Source organism: Ruditapes philippinarum, unplaced genomic scaffold, assembly GCF_026571515.1.
Source record: "Ruditapes philippinarum isolate M1 unplaced genomic scaffold, ASM2657151v2 ctg4224_1_1_1_1, whole genome shotgun sequence".
NCBI classification, from domain to species: Eukaryota; Metazoa; Mollusca; class Bivalvia; order Venerida; family Veneridae; genus Ruditapes; species Ruditapes philippinarum.
In genome coordinates this window covers 35,742-55,438 of record NW_026860980.1, presented here as the reverse complement: position 1 = coordinate 55,438, position 19,697 = coordinate 35,742, and the positions used below count along the sequence as shown (strand labels likewise).

Here is a 19,697-nt window from a genome sequence, read left to right as displayed (position 1 = left end):
GTAGGTATCCGTTGCGAACGGGCATTTACGCTTAGCGGCGGTAAATTATCGATCGATGTACCTTTATCGGATGCACGACAAGATATTTAAGCATTTATATAGGGTTAACTGGGAGTGTCCAATCCCTGTAATATAAATCCGTGTCATGACTAACCTCCATGCCAAATATGAAGACTGTGGGTCAAAGCAATCTTAAGTTATTGGGCCGACAAGCTTTTTTTTAGTCAAAGCCCCTGTGACCTTGACCTTTGACCTGGTGACCTCAAAATCACTGTATTTCTGTTTAACTGTAAATTTAAATACCTTCAGTGTCAAAAAATGTGTTGAAATATATACTGAGAGGAAGCTAAGATCACCAGCTTTAAATTTGTGTAATAAATTTTAAAATCAGACATTAAATCGCACTAGCAATTTAAACACGTCTAAATTTGCATTCTTTTGCAGTGCTTATATAGAAGCATATGATATTAAGTAAACACCTTTATGTTTCATATTTTTTACAAACAAAATGCATTTAGGAAACACATTTTTATTAGATCTATATTAATTTTATCAAATCTGCAAGACAAATAATATTAAATAACAATCTTTTTCTAAATATATCTACACTTTATTGAGGCAGAAGTACAATGTATAATTATATAATAAGATATTTCTTATCATTCATTATTTACATGCAAAGCAAATACGTTCTATATATATATTTTTGTCAAGTGGGCCGAGTTGACCCGTGCAGAGTTGACCCGTGCCGAGTTGGTATAGGGCCCAGTTGACTCTTTTCCCTTTATTATCATGATGCAGTATACTTTTTTATGTATTTCCGGAATTACGGAATGAATGAGACTGTCTAAAACACAAACCACTCCGGGGTCTAAACCAGGAATATTGCCGAAGGGAAACTACTCTTTCTAGTTCTAGAAAATTCATTTAAACTAATTAAGATGACATAAATATACCGTGTCTGTAATAAATTTATACGCTATGTATATTAAAAATACGTAATATCTATTAAAATTTATTATACATTGAATTTATTGCAATCCGACAGGCGACTTAATTAAATAAGATCAATAAATAAGCCAGCTTGGCTCTCACATGGTCAAGAAAAACACGTGTTATGGCATATATAAAAATCAATGATACTATTAGTTTAAAACAAAGTAAACATAAGAAGCTAGACCGATTTAATGCACATTTTAAAATGCAACGGAAGAAAAATAAATATTACCTGTTAAAGGTTGCTACAATTTGTCCTGAAACTGATGTTCGTTTAAAAATGAATTGGATGTCTTCAATGTTTGTGTGTATGCTCTTCAGGGAGGAGACTGATCAAAGTGACATTGACCTATTGACCTTGCTGTACTAAGCATATCTAAAATATAAAATTGAACACGGAATTTATAAAAACTGAATCAATTAAAATAATTTTTAAACACTCACGTAGAACAATTTACAAATAAAAAGATTCATATGATATAATTTCCCAATGACAAACGTTTAATGAAAAGAAAAAGCTTCTGATGCAATATAAAGTTTTAGATATCCTTTACAACCCTAATCAGCTGCTTTGTGAGGAGAATTCCTTAAATGTTGTATAATGAAACATATTTTGCATCGAAGATACAAATCAAAGGCAAAACCATTTTAAAGGAATTATAATTTTCTATTGTATGATTCTATTTATGATTTTTCGCAAAGATAACTTTCAACAAATGATTATATAATTGGTGCACAATTTCCTCTTTCAGCTAGTCCCCTGATCAAGGTCATTACACCGGTAAAGCACATGCTCTTAGGAAGATAGAATTTTCTCGACTGTGTTAGTTACGCAAAATCTCGGAATGGTGAGATAAATTTTATGATTTTTGTACTTAATTTTCGCATTTGCTCCTCTAAAATTTGAATTTCATGCAGACAATTATTCTGTTTTACGGATATACTTATTCGTACTCAAAAATTTCGCCTCGACTTGAGGCTCGTATGATATTTCTTTCTACAATTTCATTATTATGCAATCACATTGATTGGTGAATATTCCAGTTTATCATGTTAATATCAAATTAATGAGAACATAATGGACATATCATTAGAGACCGTGGGTGTGTATATATGAGTTTAATATGAAATTAGGCAAAGCCTATGAACGGGCAAGTCAGTTATAAATCATTTAGTTTTCCGTTTTAAATGTGTCATTCGGTATTTCATGCACCACTTCCGTTTTCACTCGGAACACTTGATGAGTATTATTAATCGGAAAAGTTGCGATTGTCCGTTATTGGAATACCTCACCTTTTATCATTGAGTTACATTGAAAATGGCGGCGCCCAACTAGAACTGACACTGAAAATTTCATTGATAGGTATAGAATTCTATATATTTTTTAATTGCTTTTTATTTGATTTCCCTTTAAATATACACGTGTAGTCTATAGCCGGGCAAGCCAAAGCCCGGGACCGCGAATTGACTTCCCCGTATTAATTCCACAGGCACGAGTATTGGACCTGGGAAGAAAAATTTGTAATGACAGACTATTCTCTCCCTTACCAGTTCCTCTCCCTGATGGTTCTCTCCCTAACCGTTTCCTTCCCTGACGGTTCTCTCCCAAATTTGAAATATGCAGACAGTTCTCCCCCAATTTTATTTTTATAAGTTATCATTTAATTTTGACTTAATCTTATAATATTTCTTAATGAAGATTATTTTTGTTTGATATTAACTGCATATTTTATGTTTTATGTTTTATGTTTATCAGCTGCAAAGTGTTTGTTAATTTAACACCTTTTTTCAGTATTTTAATCCTATCAACACCTTTATTGTGAGAGATATAGATCATTGGACAGTGATTGATATACACCTGTAATTATGTTAAGGTCTAGCTTGTGATGTTCATTTATTTGTTAAATAGTGATTAAGGTGGAAACAAGTATGTTCTATAAAATAAATAAACAACAACTGGTATGCAAATACATTCCACATTTACTTTTTTACGAAATTGAATTAAAAACATGTAGTCATTAACTTGAAACAATTAATAATACTTATTCATCAACACCTTTTCACAGCTATTTTAATCTAATCAACACCTTGATTTCTTATAATAATAATAATAATTAAGACTTTATTTAAAGAGGCAACATAGTTGGGCAGGCCAAGTCTTCCCTATGAGCCTCTATCAAATATACAATGTACATAATATAAACATTTACAAACAAAAGGTATGATAAACAACAACAAAATTACAAATACAATGTAGTTAAGAAACATGTAAAATGAAAATCTAGGGAAAAAACATTATATAAGAATATAAACATTGCAATTCAGAAATACATTTATCATTTTATAATGTAACTTGATGTGTTATATGTTTCAAGTTAATGACTACATGTTTTTAATTCAATAATAATTGGAAATAAGCTTTTAGCTTAATGGGCAATCCTAGGGTTACATAGAACATACTTATTAATTAATCTCAGAGCAACAGATAAGGTGCGTATTTGCGTATTTACGCAATTAATTTTATAAAATACGCAATTGATTTTTTAAGAATGCGTATCAAAACCCATTAAAATAAATAAAATACGCAATTGTCTTAAAAACCCGTGCGTATTGTCATTTTCATCACCGCAAAATTATTCTATCGTACGCTCGTAGTTTTGGACAAATTATTTCGATATGCATGCTATCCGAATATTCCCGAATCAATGCTCACTAATCAACGGTCTTCTTCGACGGTCCCCGGTCTCCAAAGACCGACTAAGTCATATCAATAAAGCGCGACACCGTCGATTTGTCTACTCAGGTCGACGGTCTTTACAGACCGGCAGAGACCGTTGATTTTGCGGAGACCGTCAATAAGTAGGTCCCACCTGTATCAATAGACGCTTTGAAAGCAATATGGCGTCGTGCAAAAGGGAAAATGATTTGAAACAAAACAATCGTAAATAATCAAAAATCAGTCAGAAAACGAACTTGTTAAAATATTATGAAACATAACATGAGCATTTTATATAAAAATAAAACAATTGTGAAAAGTTCTAGTAAATTGTTAATCCTATTTTCTTTTTAAAACAGTTTAAATTTTATTGATATTGAAACCATAAAATTCATATTTTCATAATTGAATACCCAATTGATCTTGAAATCATAGGGTATCGAGTTTTAGAATACCCAATTAAATGGAGCCAATACCCAATTCCAAAGGAAATGATGGAGTAATACCCAATTCACTTTTAAAGCTTATCTGTTGCTCTGAATCTTATAATTATTTTTGTGCATTTATTTGTGTGTTTTTATATATATGCAAGTTGATTTCTGTGATAAAATTGTATGTGTATAATTATGTCTATTCCCTGAATAAATCGATACGATTCCCACCAGAAACCACCATTTAGGCCATTATTTTTTGATATTTTGGTTTACTGACCCGCGGCATCCTTTTTTTGGGAAAATGAAAAATAAAAATCTCCCCCTAAAAAAGGTACTCTAAATATGTGCTAATTAAATTTAGATCTAAATGTTCTATAGGAGATTTATAGAAGTCCAACTTATTACTTATTAGACTTGTCAAAGAAATGCCGAGATTATTTTTGACGGCAATGTATTTTGGATGAAGAAAAATGTCTGCAAAATGGGTTAACCCATTCTCGCCAAATTAATTAGGCTAATATCTATAGATTTAAAATATATTTCATGTATGTATATACAAAATTATATGTTTTTAAGGTCCAATTGTGTAGAAATGTCAAAGAAAAAAAAAAAAAAGGCCAAAATATAAAAAAAAAAAAGAAAAAAAAAAGGCCAAAATACGCTGTAACGCATGTTATCACTTTGATGGATACAGCGAGAGAAATCTTATTCAATGAGAATCAGATTAAATTAAATCTAAAAAGAAACAAGCTTTTTCTATTTTTAGCTCCTGTGACCTAATTTTTGACCCAGGGCTTTTTTCCTTCTATAACAGGGGCCGAAATAAGGCCCCTTCACAATTCAAAATTGCACTTTTTTTTCACAAAGTGGTGGAAAAAAATCCACAATTTCAATAGAAATTTCACAAAATATTTGGACTTTGTCTTTGAAATACATTGTTTACCCTCCAGTTAAACATGATTTACGCCAATTTCAAGAACACAGAAATAGTTTCAATCAATTTAAATGGTTTAAGCACATGTGAAGCGGGTAAAAGTACCAACTTGAAGACATTTTCCGGTTTCATAATTTTTTCACAATTTTATGACAAATCACGCTTTTTTCATAAAATGAACAGGTCCAGGCCCCTTCACAATTTTGACAAAAAATGCCCTGTGACCAGCCAAGACCCATCTTCGAACTTGACCTAGATGTCATCAAAACAACCTTCCTGACAATTTTCCAGAATATTTGGATGAAAACTGCAGTCACTAGAGTGTCAACAAGCTTTTTTTTTTTTAGCTCCTGTGAACTAATTTTTGAACAGAGATGACCCATCTTCGAACTTACCTTAGATATCATCTAAACAACCTTCCTGACAAATTTCCAGAATATTTGGATGAAAACTGCAGCCACTTATTTTAGCTCCTGTGACCTAGTTTTTGACCGGAGATGACCCATCTTCGAACTTGACCTAAAATCATCTAAACAACTTTCCTGACAAATTTCCATAAAAACTGCAGCCACTAGAGTGTTAACAAGCTTTTTCTATTTTTAGCTCCTGTGACCTTATTTTTGACCGGACATGACCCATCTTTGAACTTGATCTAGATATCATCAAAACAACCTGTACGAAATTTTCTGCACGGAAATGGGGCGGAATTCAAAGGGAGATTCAGCCCAGAAATTTAAATTCTCCAAGAATACACAAGTGTTTAACCATTTGCTTTTGGCACAGATTCCAGCCGGATTCCAGGCGGAAATGGAACGGATTCTGGGATGAATAGGGAAGAAATATGCAAATGAGTTTGGGCGGAATTTTGACGCGGAATCTTGGGGCGGAATTTCGGAGTGGATTTGTCAAGCAAGGTTCTGGGCGGAATTCTGGGACAGAATTCAGGGGGCCGAATTTTATGAGTTTAACATGATCACAAATAATGTAACACATTAAATTTTCTTTCACAAAAGTTAATAAAAAAAAAAATATCATATCCTTTAGTCCAAAATACAGAATAGAATACCCTACATTCACTATAACACAAACAGTTTTTTTCTAGCTGCAGGTTTTGGAATCTTAGAATCCAACACTTTGTTGTTTTTTTTTTGCAATTATTTTGCTGGAAGTGTTTCAATCATAAATTTGTTTCAAATGTTTCTGATTATTTAAATTACTATTTCTTTAATCCATGTCTGTTTTAAGTCCCCTGCCTGTGTTTCCTAGAACTTCTTGTGGTTGTGCTCACCTTTAATAACAAGATATGTTTGTAAAACATGTATGCCCCCTATGGGCAGCCAATTTGTCATGTGATCAGGTTGTTATGCATAACTTCTGACCCAGTGAACAAGCAATTAATAAGGGTTATCTAGTATCTACTGGTCATGACTAGTCACAAGGTAATAATTATTGTGACCCCATAGGTTGTGTGCAGCAATTAAAGTTATTTAAAATCTTACCAAATAATATAAACATAAATTCTATGATAATGAATCACATAGGCCTTATTAATGACAGCCAAGTTGTTATATTACATAACACCTTCAATTGTGTATACCAAAAGCACATAAAAATATTAACCAAGGCAACTTGAGTTGTTGAGTAATTGGTCGGAAACGGTCATTAAGTACAAGGTCACTATGACATTGACCCCTTGACCCCAAAATCAAAAGGGATCATCTACTGGTCATGATAAATTATCATACCAAGTTTGAAGTTCCTAGGCCTAAGGGTTCTTTAGTTATTGATCAGAAACCGTTTTTACCTAAAAGGTCAATGTGACCTTGACCTTTGACCCTGAAATCAATAGGGGTCATATGCTGGTCATGACCAATCATCATACCAAGTTTGAAATTCCTAGGCCTAAGCGTTCTTTAGTTATTGATCAGAAACCGTTTTTTACCTACAAGGTCAATGTGACCTTGACCTTTGACCCCAATATCAATAGGGGTCATCTGCTGGTCATGACCAATCATCTTACCAAGTTTGAAGTATCTAGGCCTAAGGGTTCTATAGTTATTGATCGGAAACTCTCTAATTCATATCAATTTATTATAAACTTACCCATTTATTTAACATCTAAACACTTTAATAAAATCTATTTTTTTCTAATTTATATCAATTGATAATAAACTTACCCATTTATTTATCATCTAAATACTTTAATAAATGAATAATAATGTAATTATATAAATAAGAATCGGGGGGGGGGGGGAACTGTCTTCTAATTTGCAAATTTGCAGACAGTTCTCCCCCAAAATAGGGAGAGAATTGTAAGGGAGGAAACGTCAGGGGAGGATCATCCTTGGTAAGGGAGAGAAAAGTCTGACTACCAAAAATTTGTATGACCACATTGATTAAAAATAACCTGTGCTCATCTTAAATGTGTCAAAAACAAAAAAAACCAAAACAAATAAATTAAGGAAGAAATGAACTCCAGACCTCTCGCTTCCTAAATGAGCTTGTAACCCCTCGACCACGGTGAGGTTATGAGATAACAGCCTGAAGAAAACCATATTATTCTAAACACAGGAACTTGAAATTCTATCAATATTAAGGATAATATCCAAAATATACACCCTATACAGTAATAATAAACACAAGGAATGAAACGCCTTTTCCCCACCCCAACATAATTTACGCCGAACAAATCAACAAAACAACGGATCAAAATAATCTGTCTGGCCATTTCGATAAACAATATAAGGCATTTCATTCCTTGTGTTTATTTATAGTATATAGGGGGTATATTTGGATATTATCATTAATATTGGTTATTTGATAGAATTTCAAGTTCCTGTGATTCTAAATTAGGATTTGTATCCCTTATTGATTTTGAGATATTTTGCTCATGGTAAACCTGTTGTTTAACACCAGGGTTTTTTTTTTTTTACTAACAAATTGACACGGATAGTCAGCGTTGTCCCCTCTGTTAATAGCCAAGTTTTTTTCCCCAAAAAAATTCTATTTTCTCTTTGAACTGGATCAGATTAAATATTTAAATGTGGAAAGTCTGAGCGGGGCTGAAGGCTGTAGCGCTCATAACATGTATGACGCGTATCAATTAAAAAAAAATCAAACCTAAATCTAAATGAAATTTTCAAAAAAATATTATATATCCTATACCTAATGAGCTGTGAAAAAATCCTTAGTTAATTGGGCGCCACCATTTTGAAATCCTTTTGAGCTAAATATAGATGTCAGAGCGCTTTTGATGAGCGTCTACATAATTCAGACTATTGCTAGCAGACGCTTGTTAAATAACACTTCTGGTGAAAAAAATGGTGTACAAAATCAGAAAATAAACTTTCATTTCATTGTTTAGAACTTTAGTAAAGATTATAAATATAAAAAGTTACTTTAACATATCCTTTTTGATAAATATGCACAATAAAAAATAACGTTTCAAAAACATCAACTGTGATTAGAGATAAACAAAAATGGCGAACAGGATTTTCCAAACGACGACACATGCGCAGTGGTGCCCCTTTACGAGCAAACATTTGATATTTATGAGCTTCATTCCGTAGTAAAATAAAGAACAAAAACTCATAAAATTCAAATTAAGAGCTATATTTTTAGCTCACCTGAGCTCAGGGTGAGCTTTTAGGATCGGTGAATGTCCGTCATAGGTCCACAATTGCTTGTGAACACTATAGCGCATCACATTTTTGCCTCAATCGTCATCAAACTTGGTCAGGATGCTTATCTAGTTGAAAGCTCGGATGAGTTTGAACATAGCTCATCTCGGATGCAAAACTAGGTCACAAGAGCTAAAAATAGAAAAACCTTGTGAACACTAGTGGTCACAATTTTTACTCAATTGTCATCAAACTTGGTCAGGAAACTTGTCTCGGTCATTGCTTGGAATAAATTAAACATGGGCCATCTAGGATGAAAAACTACAGTTAAACTTCGTTCGCTCGAACTCGGATTGCTAGAATACCTCCCTTCGCTCGAACTCATCGCCCAGTCCCGGCAAAATTCCTATATCATATATATTGTTCTACCTCGGATCGCTCGAACACCGATCGTTCGAACTCTCGAACCTGATCTCTGGTCCCTTAGGCAGAAATATAGTGAAAATCACACCTTTTCGGTCGAACACAAAAAGACATGTCGGTATGTCCTAAATAAATGACAGTCAACGACACATGTTTTTTAACACCTGGTGATCGTGACAAAGATAATTAAGATTAATTGATACAAAATAAGAGGTGTTGTTACCAATTTATTTGTATGATAATATTGTTGATTTGCCGTTTATGGTAACAATAAAAAGAAAATAACTTGTGAAATAAGTGAAATATGCATGCAAATAAAGAATGACGTTTACCCGGACGCCTTTAATTACAACCATGGTTCATGTAAGTGAATCGTAACAGTGTTATCTACTTATAGAATGATACTTATATGTGTGTTTATTTGAGTAAATGACTACAAATAGATTCTGCTGTAAATGTTTTTAATACATATTTCATTAATTTATTTTTTTTTAAATGAAATTCATCCCATTATAAACATATAAATATATTTTGAACATTGTTCAACAAGTTTGGTGTGATTGCCCAATCGAACTCAACCAATTATAATATGCATGAATATAGATTAACACAGCGTACCGTTAATACTTAATTAAAACACTGGGATAATAATTCTGAATATGAAATATTCGACGAACAGATGTACTAACAAACAATTACATTGACGCATTTATCATTCGACCGATGTAAGCTAGGAAAACCTTTAGGCATCTGATCAACGTAATAATAGTTCAACCTCGGTTGGCTCGAACTACCTATCTCTCGAACAAATTTGCAAAGGCCCTCCGAGTTTGAGCCAACGAAATTCGACTGTAGGTCACAGTAGCTAAAAATAGAAAAATCTGGATTTTTTGAAGTTCTACCTGTACCAGAGCTAGCACTGGCAGATTTTTTCTTTGAGCCAATTTTTCGCGGCGAAAATTGCGTGCCTGTATTTTATTTTCAAGAAGGCAATGGTACTTATTTATAGCATTTAAAAGTTCATATATGAAACACCTTAAAAAGGCATGAGATATTTAGAAAAAAAAAACATAAACTACATGTATATCCAACTTTATTTAGGTAGCTACATTTTAATCACTTTAAAACTGATCATAAAAGCTTGCAGCTCAGTAGCTATAAGAATAACATTTTCCAGGCTAATTTGGTCAGCAATGTTTTCATAAAATCTAAGTTAGTGGCATGACAGTGACATCAGAACCACATTCCAATGGGCTGCTTCTGCTTGCATGGTTAATGCCAAAGATTTGGTTTGAGGGCTATCTGTATCTGAAATTATAAAAACAGAAACATTTGAGAGTAAAAAGAATAATTATTAATGAAGAAAAGAATATTGAAAAGTTCTAAACTAAACATAATTTAGGGAAAAAAATGCCAACTATTCATTATAAGAGTAAAGTAATTAGCATAAGTTTCCTAAAAATATGTTGTATGCTTCTTGAATTTTCCATAAACATTTCACAGCCATGTATGCCATTTGTAAATGAATGCTCCAGATAGAGGATAATTTTATATGTACAAAGTAAGTTCAATTTTTTTTTCAGGAATACTAATTGTCAAATATACTCCTTGTCAAATTTATGCTTTTTTGGAGCCATTATTAGGTCAGATTTAATTTGCAATTAAAAAAAAAAACAACTTCTATCCTATAACTCATAATTCCTTTGATCTTTTTATCAACAACAATAAAATTATATGAATGCAAACTTACCGTAAAGTCATCCATTTCATAACCAAGCTGTTGATATGATTGGCGATAATGTTAAGATGCCGGGGGTTATTGTTTCATATTGAATATAAAGACCAATTATCCAGTACACATTCAACAATTCACACCAATTAGTGTCATATTTATCAGCTGATAAACATGTAAACATACCATGAGGTCAGTGTATTGTTTATAAGGATATTTTATTTGGAAGGGAAGTAACAAATATAGACCAGTCAATGACCCCACAAAAAGGAGACTGTGTCGCATAGTTTTGTGATAAGAAGCGGTAAAGCGGAAGTTGTAAATAGAAAAACAAATGTGTACTTTTCCATTCTTAAAATAGCAAATGCTAAATTTAGACTGGATATTCCAAAAGTTATACTTTTCGTAAGTTTCTTGAGCCAATTTAATAATTTTGGAGCCAATTTGCTCATTGGCTCCTGCCAGCGCAAGCCCTGCTGTACCAATGGCTTCATAATTTACACACTTACTAATCCATACAAAGTATGATCTGGGCAAGTTACATAACTATGGCTTCCATTTGCACAAAGTTGTGGCCCTATTCAGCACTTAGAAAATGAATAATGGTTAACCTAAACCGGCAAGTTGGAAATATCTTATGTTCTATCTGAACTAATGGCTTAATTATTTTCATATTACTTATCAATACAATTTACATGACATTGCCATCCATTTTCCCAGTAATTTTCCTTTATATCACTTTGAAAATAGGGCCTTGAAGTTGTATGGTTATACCTTTTCCGCCAAGTTGGATTTATCAAAAATTTCACCAAATTACTTAATTAATTTAATGATATCTTTTATATTTGGTAGGTTGATACCTTTAACAGTCCTTTAATTTTTTTGTGGCGTTAGGCTTCTCTAGCAGGGTTCGTACAGTCTTAAAAAGTGCTTAAATTTGAGTCCCTTTCTTAAAAAGTGCTTAAAAATGTAAAAAAGTGCTTAAAAGTCCTTGAATTTGATTACTGTCTTGACAAGTGCTTAAAAAGTGCTTAAATTTACTAAAAATGTGCTTGAAAATGATTGAATGACATAGTGTCAATAAAAATCAACAGTAAACAAAATCAAAAGAATGATCCAATTTAGGATCAAAATCAATGAAATGTTTGCTCAACATAACAGTAAGTCAGGACAAATTATAGTTGTTTTGGACTAATCTGTATTTGATGCGCCCTTTGTTGTTGTTCTATAAAATCCTTAAAATAATGGCAAGAAAATGTGCATTCCAAATAATGGGAAATAAACTACACTTCTTATGTTGAAGATTGTATTGATACATGTGTAACAAATGTGCTTGAAAAATGGGAAAACGTGCTTAAATAGTGCTTAAAAAGTCCTTGAATTTTGGCATTGGATGTCTGTATGAACCCTGTCTAGGTTAAGGTCACTTGTGTAAAAAAATAAATCTAAACATTTCTGCTCATACAGCCTTTATTTTTTTTAAGTTATTGTCTTTCATGTTAAAAATGGTCATACAAAGGGAGGGTCCTCGATATCAATCTTCCTTTTCCTTTAGTAAGGGGTCATTTGGGTCAAGGTCAACCAATGTCAAAAATAGATTTTTTAAACTTTTACAGGTGTGTTAACCTTATTCTATCGACAGATGTCTGGTATATTTGTAGGAACATAAAATTGAGGTACTCTCATTTGGATCGAGGTAGGGGTCAGTTGGGTTAGGTCACCAGTGCTAAAAATAGATATAGATCTGATAGGAAGTTATAATATCAGTTTTACTTCCGATTCTTGTGGTTTGTTTACATATTTTTCTAGGTCACGATATGAGATAACATTCGCTATTCTAAAAAAGATTCTGCTTCACCTGCAGGCAATTAGGGTGTACATATTATACATGTAATAAACCAGCGGATACTTACTTTGCTTACATGCATACCGCCTCCGTGGTCGAGGGGTTAGAGTCAATGACTTCTAAAACAGTTACCTCTCTGGCATAGTTTCGATCCCTGGGAGATGCTTTGGTAGTTTAGCGCGGAGGAAGGTAGTCTAGTACTGGTGTAACTCTCCAGGAACGATGGTTAGGAAACAACCCGCCTATATGACTGAAATACTGTTGAAAAAGGCGTAAAATGAAACAAACAAACAAACAGCTTACATGCAATACTTACAATTGTAAGAAAATGGAATTTAGTGTGAAATTTAAAAGAACAGCTTAAGTAACATTTAAATTAAAATAAAAATGATGTGCTCTGGCCTCTACATCTTTACCTTGTAAATAAAAGAAATCTAAAAAATACACTTTTAATTGCTGATGATTTTAACCAAAAAAAATTTTAATGAGACATATATATCCGAGAGAAATACAAATGACTTATATTTTATTGTCTATATGCCCACTATGATATAACACAAAGCAATTTTAAATAACATTCTCACATGTATAATGTATTATGCTTGAAGTTAATTTGCATGGTTTTATTTTAGAAATATTTCATTGACAGTTTTTTTCTATTTACATAATTTATCATTCCTTGGAATGAATCGATAAGGACACTGATTTACAAGTTTGACCAGAGTTTTTAGGCATAACAGGCCTAGACATTAACTTTTGAATCAGGTTGTCCTGTCGGGCAAGTAGTTTTTAAAACTACTTGCCCTGACCTAAGACTTACTTGTCCTGACCTAAAAATGGTAAAAATGTATAAAACAGAAAAACAAACAAGCTCATACATTAATACTTCTTGTATTAGGTAATGTTAACATAAGGCAATAAACTGGACATAATGTTTATGAAATTGATTGTTAGTTAGACACAAATATTTTTTGTATTTAGTAGTTTTTCTAAAACATCGGTTCATCTGTTTATTTAATGTGAATATACTACGGTCATGTACATTTGTTGATATAGGAAACGGAAGGAAAAATATAAGCATGCGCCGCGGTAAGGTAATTCCCCGTTCAATCATCAAGTCAACAGCCGTAAATGAGTCTTCGTTGATTAAGTTCATAATGTTGTTATATTAGATTAAACAATAAATCATTTTAAATGCAAAAACTTTATTTAACAATTATATTTAAAGATCAATATGATTATTTACATATTTTCAATGATATATTTACATGCAAACATCAAAATTTAAACAACAGCATAACCCGGGAATTACCTTGTACAAAATTAGATAATTATAGTCTATTATTAGAACGGGGAATTACCTTACCGCGGCGCATGCTCATATTTTTGCTTCCGTTTCCTATATCAACAAATGTACATGACCGTAGTATATTCACATTATTGATAATGATTCATGGTGTATTTTTGTTTTAAAGATGTTTATAAATGAAAAGATGTTATTTCTATTCATTTTGTACATGCATTTTGTCAATATGCTTTTTATTTTCACTTGCCCTGTCGGACAAGTGCTTTTCAAAATAACTTGCCCGGACCAAACTTTTAGTTGTCCCGGGCAGTCAGACAACCGTTAATGTCGAGCCCTGCATAAATTTCCTTCTGTATAAGTAGAAACTCTGAATTACATCAGATTGGGACACATAAAATTTATTGCTCTACAAATCTCGAACTTGTATGGAACAAATTTTCTCTGTTATATCTTTTGTGTTGTTTTTTTTCTAAAAAAAGCCTTAATGTCTCTCCGGTTGCATGTCCGTCGCATTCAGTGCTACAGCACTTTGATTTAATTAGAGAGTGCCAACGGAAGATATTTTAGGCAGCATTTATTTAATTTACCTTTCTATGGCTGCATAATTAATACGAAAAAAATAGGGATACCAAACCAGAAAATTTGGATATGGATATGTTTAACTTTTACAAGTTATGGATGCATCAAATTCCAGTTAATTTATACAAATAAAAAATTCAATTTAAATCTTAATGCAAAAAATAAAATAAAATTTTATATGATATACATGCTAATTTATAGCTGTTTAACATGGATTCTTATTTTATTTACATAAAATAAACTGCCAATGTTAAATTGTCTGCATAAAGTTTAAACTGAGGCGTTCAACCGATTAGATTTTTAAAACTAAGGCAGCAGAAGTTGTCCCCCCTTAATTTTTTTTACGAAAACAAATCATTATAGAACTGTTGCGATTTATTATTAAGGGATTGACAATACAAACAATAGACCTATCTTTCATGTCTAGATTGTAGCCATGCTAGGAATTGCCTCATTTTCTTGAAAATTTACTACACTAAAATGGCGATCAACTGTCAGACCTAGCACACTAGTTCCGGTTGGTACGAAACATTCCGTGAATTTCCATCAACTCGCGTAACCCTTACCATATGGTACTAAATTATTATAATGAGCTTACAGTTACTTCCCTTCGGTTTCCGGTGTAATGTAAACAAAACAACCAAATATAATGCAGGATGGAAGTTTAACGATTTTATAAACTTTTTTTTATAGATGCGCGATTTTCACGCACATGATTTTGAATTTTGCACGATCTGTGAAATACTAGCGTGAATCGCGCAATCGCGCATCCTAGAATAGACACTGTATATGCATATACTAAAAACTTAAAAAATCTTCCTTTAAAGAACTCAAAGAGCTAGAGCTAAGATATTTAGGAAGAAACATGTTCTAATGGGCTTCTACTAAGTTTGTTCAAATAAGAGCCCTAGGGTCAAAATTCGCCCCGCCCAGGGGGTCATTGATTTTCCTTATATGTGTATACATAACAAAACTTAAAAAATCTTCTTTGAAAAAACCCAAATAGGTAGAGTTTAGATATTAAGCATGAAACATTTTCTACTGAGTGTCTACAAAGTAAGTTCAAATAAAAGTCCTGGTGTCAAAATTGGCCCCGCCCGGGGGGTCATTGATTTTCCTTATACAGTCCACATTGTATTAAGAGACCACTCAAGGGACTGTCAAAAAGTGGTCTCTTAATAAAGTGGTCTCTCAATAGAATTCTGGAAAATTCGAGACTTTTTATTACAAGTCATAGATATAATAACATATTTTTTATAAAAACAAAAACTATACAATATTATGTATGTATTACAGTTTTATAATTACATTTATGCCTTTTTTTTTTAAAAAAAGTCATCAATATTGTTTGTTTTTGTTTTTTAGTAGAAATTTGTGTACAAATGTGATCTACGCTCATAATACTGTCAACAGGTCATTTTGACCATGAAACAAAGCATATTGTCTTATATTTTTAATATGTTCATACACATCTCCTGCTGAACATACTTTAGAATCATCAGCCAGAGCTCCAGATAATTTTTTATGCAATGAGTTTTAAACTTCTTGATTGTTTCAACAATTTGTTTTCACACTACCCCGATTTCAAATTCAATAAGATTTTTAGAGATCTAGGATTTTTTTGTCTTTTTTTTGTCGAAGGGTCATATTTAATGGGATACTAAATGTATTTTATAAAGCATCAGATGAGCACCTACACCATCAGCAATGAAAGGCTCGGTTCTGTAATGTTTAGTCCACTACGTTTCACGATTTTATTTCGACTACAATCGATGAAATTTGCTATTTACTCAGACTCAATTCCATGCATGATTTACTCATACAATTTATCCGGTCTTATTAGTTGTCTGTCTTTTTTTCGCTCGATCCGACGTCATTTTTTGATAAGGGAGGTCACTCTGAGCACATGACAAAACCATGCAAATGCGGTGTTGTGATACGTTATTGCTCTGACAAAATATGTCACAATAAATATTACTATCGGAAAATCCGATTTTGAAACGATTGCAATAGTTATTCATTTCGTTTTTAAACGACAATTATTTGTGACCAATGACCATGAAAAATATTTGTTTGTTTGCTTGTACACATCTAACCTACTCGCTAATTACACAGGTGAGAATGCCCGCAGGGACGATTGTTTGTCACGGCCGTTTAATAGATACTTTAACTCTTAATTTTGTACATTTGGGCCGACATTCAGTGGCCGCTGGCCGCGATATAAAATAGTCGTTTAATGGAATTAAATTAAATAGTAAAAATCATCGGGAGGGATTTTATGCGGCCGCTTAATAAAAAATTCGCTTAATAAAGGTGGACGCATGTACGATGCCGACTGTATGTGTATAGCAAAAACTTAAAAATCCTCTTTGAAAAAACTCAAATAGCTAGAGTTTAGATGTTAAACATGCAACATCTTCTAGTAAGTGTCCACAAAGTTTGTTAAGTAAAAGCCCTGGGGTCAAAACTGGCCCTGCCCAAGGGATGTCATTCTTTTTAACTATATGTGTAAAGTAAAAACTTAAAAAACTTTAAAAAACCCAAATGAGCTAGAGCTTAGATGTTTAGCATGAAACATCTTCTTATGGGTGTCTACCAAGTTTGTTCAAATAAAAACCCTTGAGTTAAAATTGGCCCTGCAAGAGTGGGGGAGGGGGGAAGGTCATTATTTTTCATTATGTGTGTGTAGTAAAAACTTAACATCATGAAACATCTTCTAATGGGTGTCTTCCAAGTTTGTTCAAATAAAATCCTTGGGGTTTATACTGGCCCCGCTCCGGGGGCCTAAATACAGGTGAGCGACCTCAGGGCCATCATGGCCCTCTTGTTTATCATTAGAGGAGTCAACTTACCTAAAGTTAATTGTTTGTCAACATCATGTACAATCTTTCATTTCTCTTCTTTGCTACTAAAACCTGTTGACCACACATGTATTTATCAGTGTTCAAAGTTGGAGGGTAAAGACGTAAATTATTCCAATTAACATAATTACACTTTAATCTGACACATTCAGATAGTTTGATAAACAAACTAATTGTGCATGACCTTTCACATTTGTGCGGCTTATGTAATTTACATGGCCGCTTATTGATATTAACTGTGCTAGTTGTCGGATACTTTAACCTTACGTTGAGGCCAATAAAATTCGCAAATTAAAGGTTTTATGTGCCAGAATTAATATTTTGTTTTATTTGCCACCACGGGGGAAAGACAATCCTTGCAGAAATATGACTTTTTAAGAGAAAGGCCTGGCATAGCAGTATTGTGCAAACTATAATCATCGCACCTTGTGCAATTTTAATGTGTCAATTTTCGTAAACGTGCGATATTCTCGCAAATCACATGCCTTTTCCTGTCTCTGATTAACTTCATACAATGGTCAAGCCCAATGAGAGGAAGTGCAGTGTACAATAACCATTACTCTGTCTTCAGTATTTGCAGAGTTTATTGACCTTTGTTCCTTTTCCTTGTCCGGTGCATAACTAAAAAACTAATGTTTAAAATTCATTGCAACTTCATACAATGGTCAAGCACAATGAGAGGAAGTGCAGTGCTCAAGGAACTTAACTCTAGTACTAGATAGTTCTAGTTGCTATTAGACAATGTTAGATTATAATTGTTAATATTTTTTTGTAGGCTAGAGCATTTAAGAAATTCTTGCCCATGTTTGATCGTGTTCTGGTTGAAAGGTTTGCTGCAGAAACAAAGACTAAGTCAGGAATAATGATACCAGATAAAGCTCAGGGTAAAGTTCTCGAGGCCACAGTTGTTGCAGTTGGAGGAGGTGCCAGAAAAGTAAGTCCTGTAGGGTAAATTCCATTAAAAATAGTTAAATTTTTGAAAGAATTTTGTTACAATCTTTCTGATATCTATTTTGTTGATGCATATATTTGTAAAATAAATTCCTCTTCATTATTGTGTTAAACTAATTGATTTCTGGATCAAATCATTGTGCTATTTATATTCTATGCACACCAGGTAGAAACTGGTAAATTATGGATGCATTACTGTTAACTATTTAGGGATTGTAACACAAAATGGTCATTATCATGATTGACTATGGCTGTGTCACATGTAATTTAGGTCAATATATGGAAGGTCAAGGTCACTAAAATGCTGAAATATCCAGATTTTGTCAAGCATATCTCCTACATGCATAAATTTCTTTTATTGATAGTTTATACAAATATCCTTCACTATGAGACATATTGCTCTACACATGATCTAGGTCTCTAGGTCAAAGGCCACTCTTAAGAGCTAATTAAAAAATGCTCAGCGTTTTCTTTCTCTACTTTGGGAATGGTGCCGGTACCAGACTGATTGGGAAAAAAATGCGTTATTTTGACTAAGATTGGGAATTTTTTTAATGCATTTTTTCAGCTACAAATGAGATTAGACATCATGAATAAAGATAGCTAACAGCTTCTACTGTCCAGATAGAACTATTGAGTGGTGATTTATATGAATATGTTGGATTTAAATGATTTAAGAAAAATCACTTGGCCTTGTGGGCATTTTGAACAGCCATTTTCAGTGTGGCAATACCACGTGACATTGACGTCATTTTCGGCATCATTTCCAAGACAAATGTTGCTCGATTTGGAAAAGAAAATAGCCGTAAATATTTTATTTCTGTACCAATTTCTTTGGGATATGCACCAGTCTACGGGGAAAAATATAAGCTTTCCATAGAATATTGGATCTTCGTCAGTATATAAGCCGTTTTATCAAACACTTTGCCTAACCTTGGAAGTTGCTTGTTTTAGAGCGGGCTTCAGTTGCAAGCTATTTCGTTTTCTGGCGTTATCTGGTCTACGCCATGATTAAAAAGTCAGGTTTACATCAACCGGGAGTACGGAAGGCAAAACTCTACCTAAATATGTTCATTTTTTTTATTATGAATGACATAAATCTTACATTTTTCTTCAATTGTCAAATCTGGCGCCAGTTACAAGTCGAAAAAAAAGGACTACAGTTTAAAGCCGATTTTAGAATCCGTTGCAAATGCGAAGCAACATGCCTACCGTTCTCTTTCTATAATTATGTTAACCATGAAAAACTTTTTATTTTCTATACAATTTACATAAACACAAATGAATATTTAAATAATT

The 19,697-nt window shown here is 32.9% G+C and overlaps 1 protein-coding gene and 1 long non-coding RNA gene across 2 annotated transcripts in view; one reads left to right on the top strand and one right to left on the bottom strand.

Annotated features, from left to right (window-relative positions):
* Nucleotides 1-1,699: 1,699 nt before the first annotated feature.
* LOC132714109 (10 kDa heat shock protein, mitochondrial-like) overlaps nt 1,700-19,697 on the top strand; it is a gene marked incomplete at its 3' end in the record, with an annotated part of 47,903 nt that continues 29,905 nt past the window's right edge. The window contains 2 exon segments of the mRNA XM_060696859.1: nt 1,700-1,844; nt 18,223-18,381. Of these exon segments, the coding sequence (XP_060552842.1) occupies nt 1,842-1,844; nt 18,223-18,381 (162 nt within the window).
* Nucleotides 10,204-11,026, bottom strand: LOC132714110 (uncharacterized). The gene is made up of 2 exons (XR_009623522.1): nt 10,874-11,026; nt 10,204-10,431 (listed from the first exon to the last, which is right to left on the bottom strand). It is a non-coding gene; the product is annotated as an uncharacterized LOC132714110 (long non-coding RNA).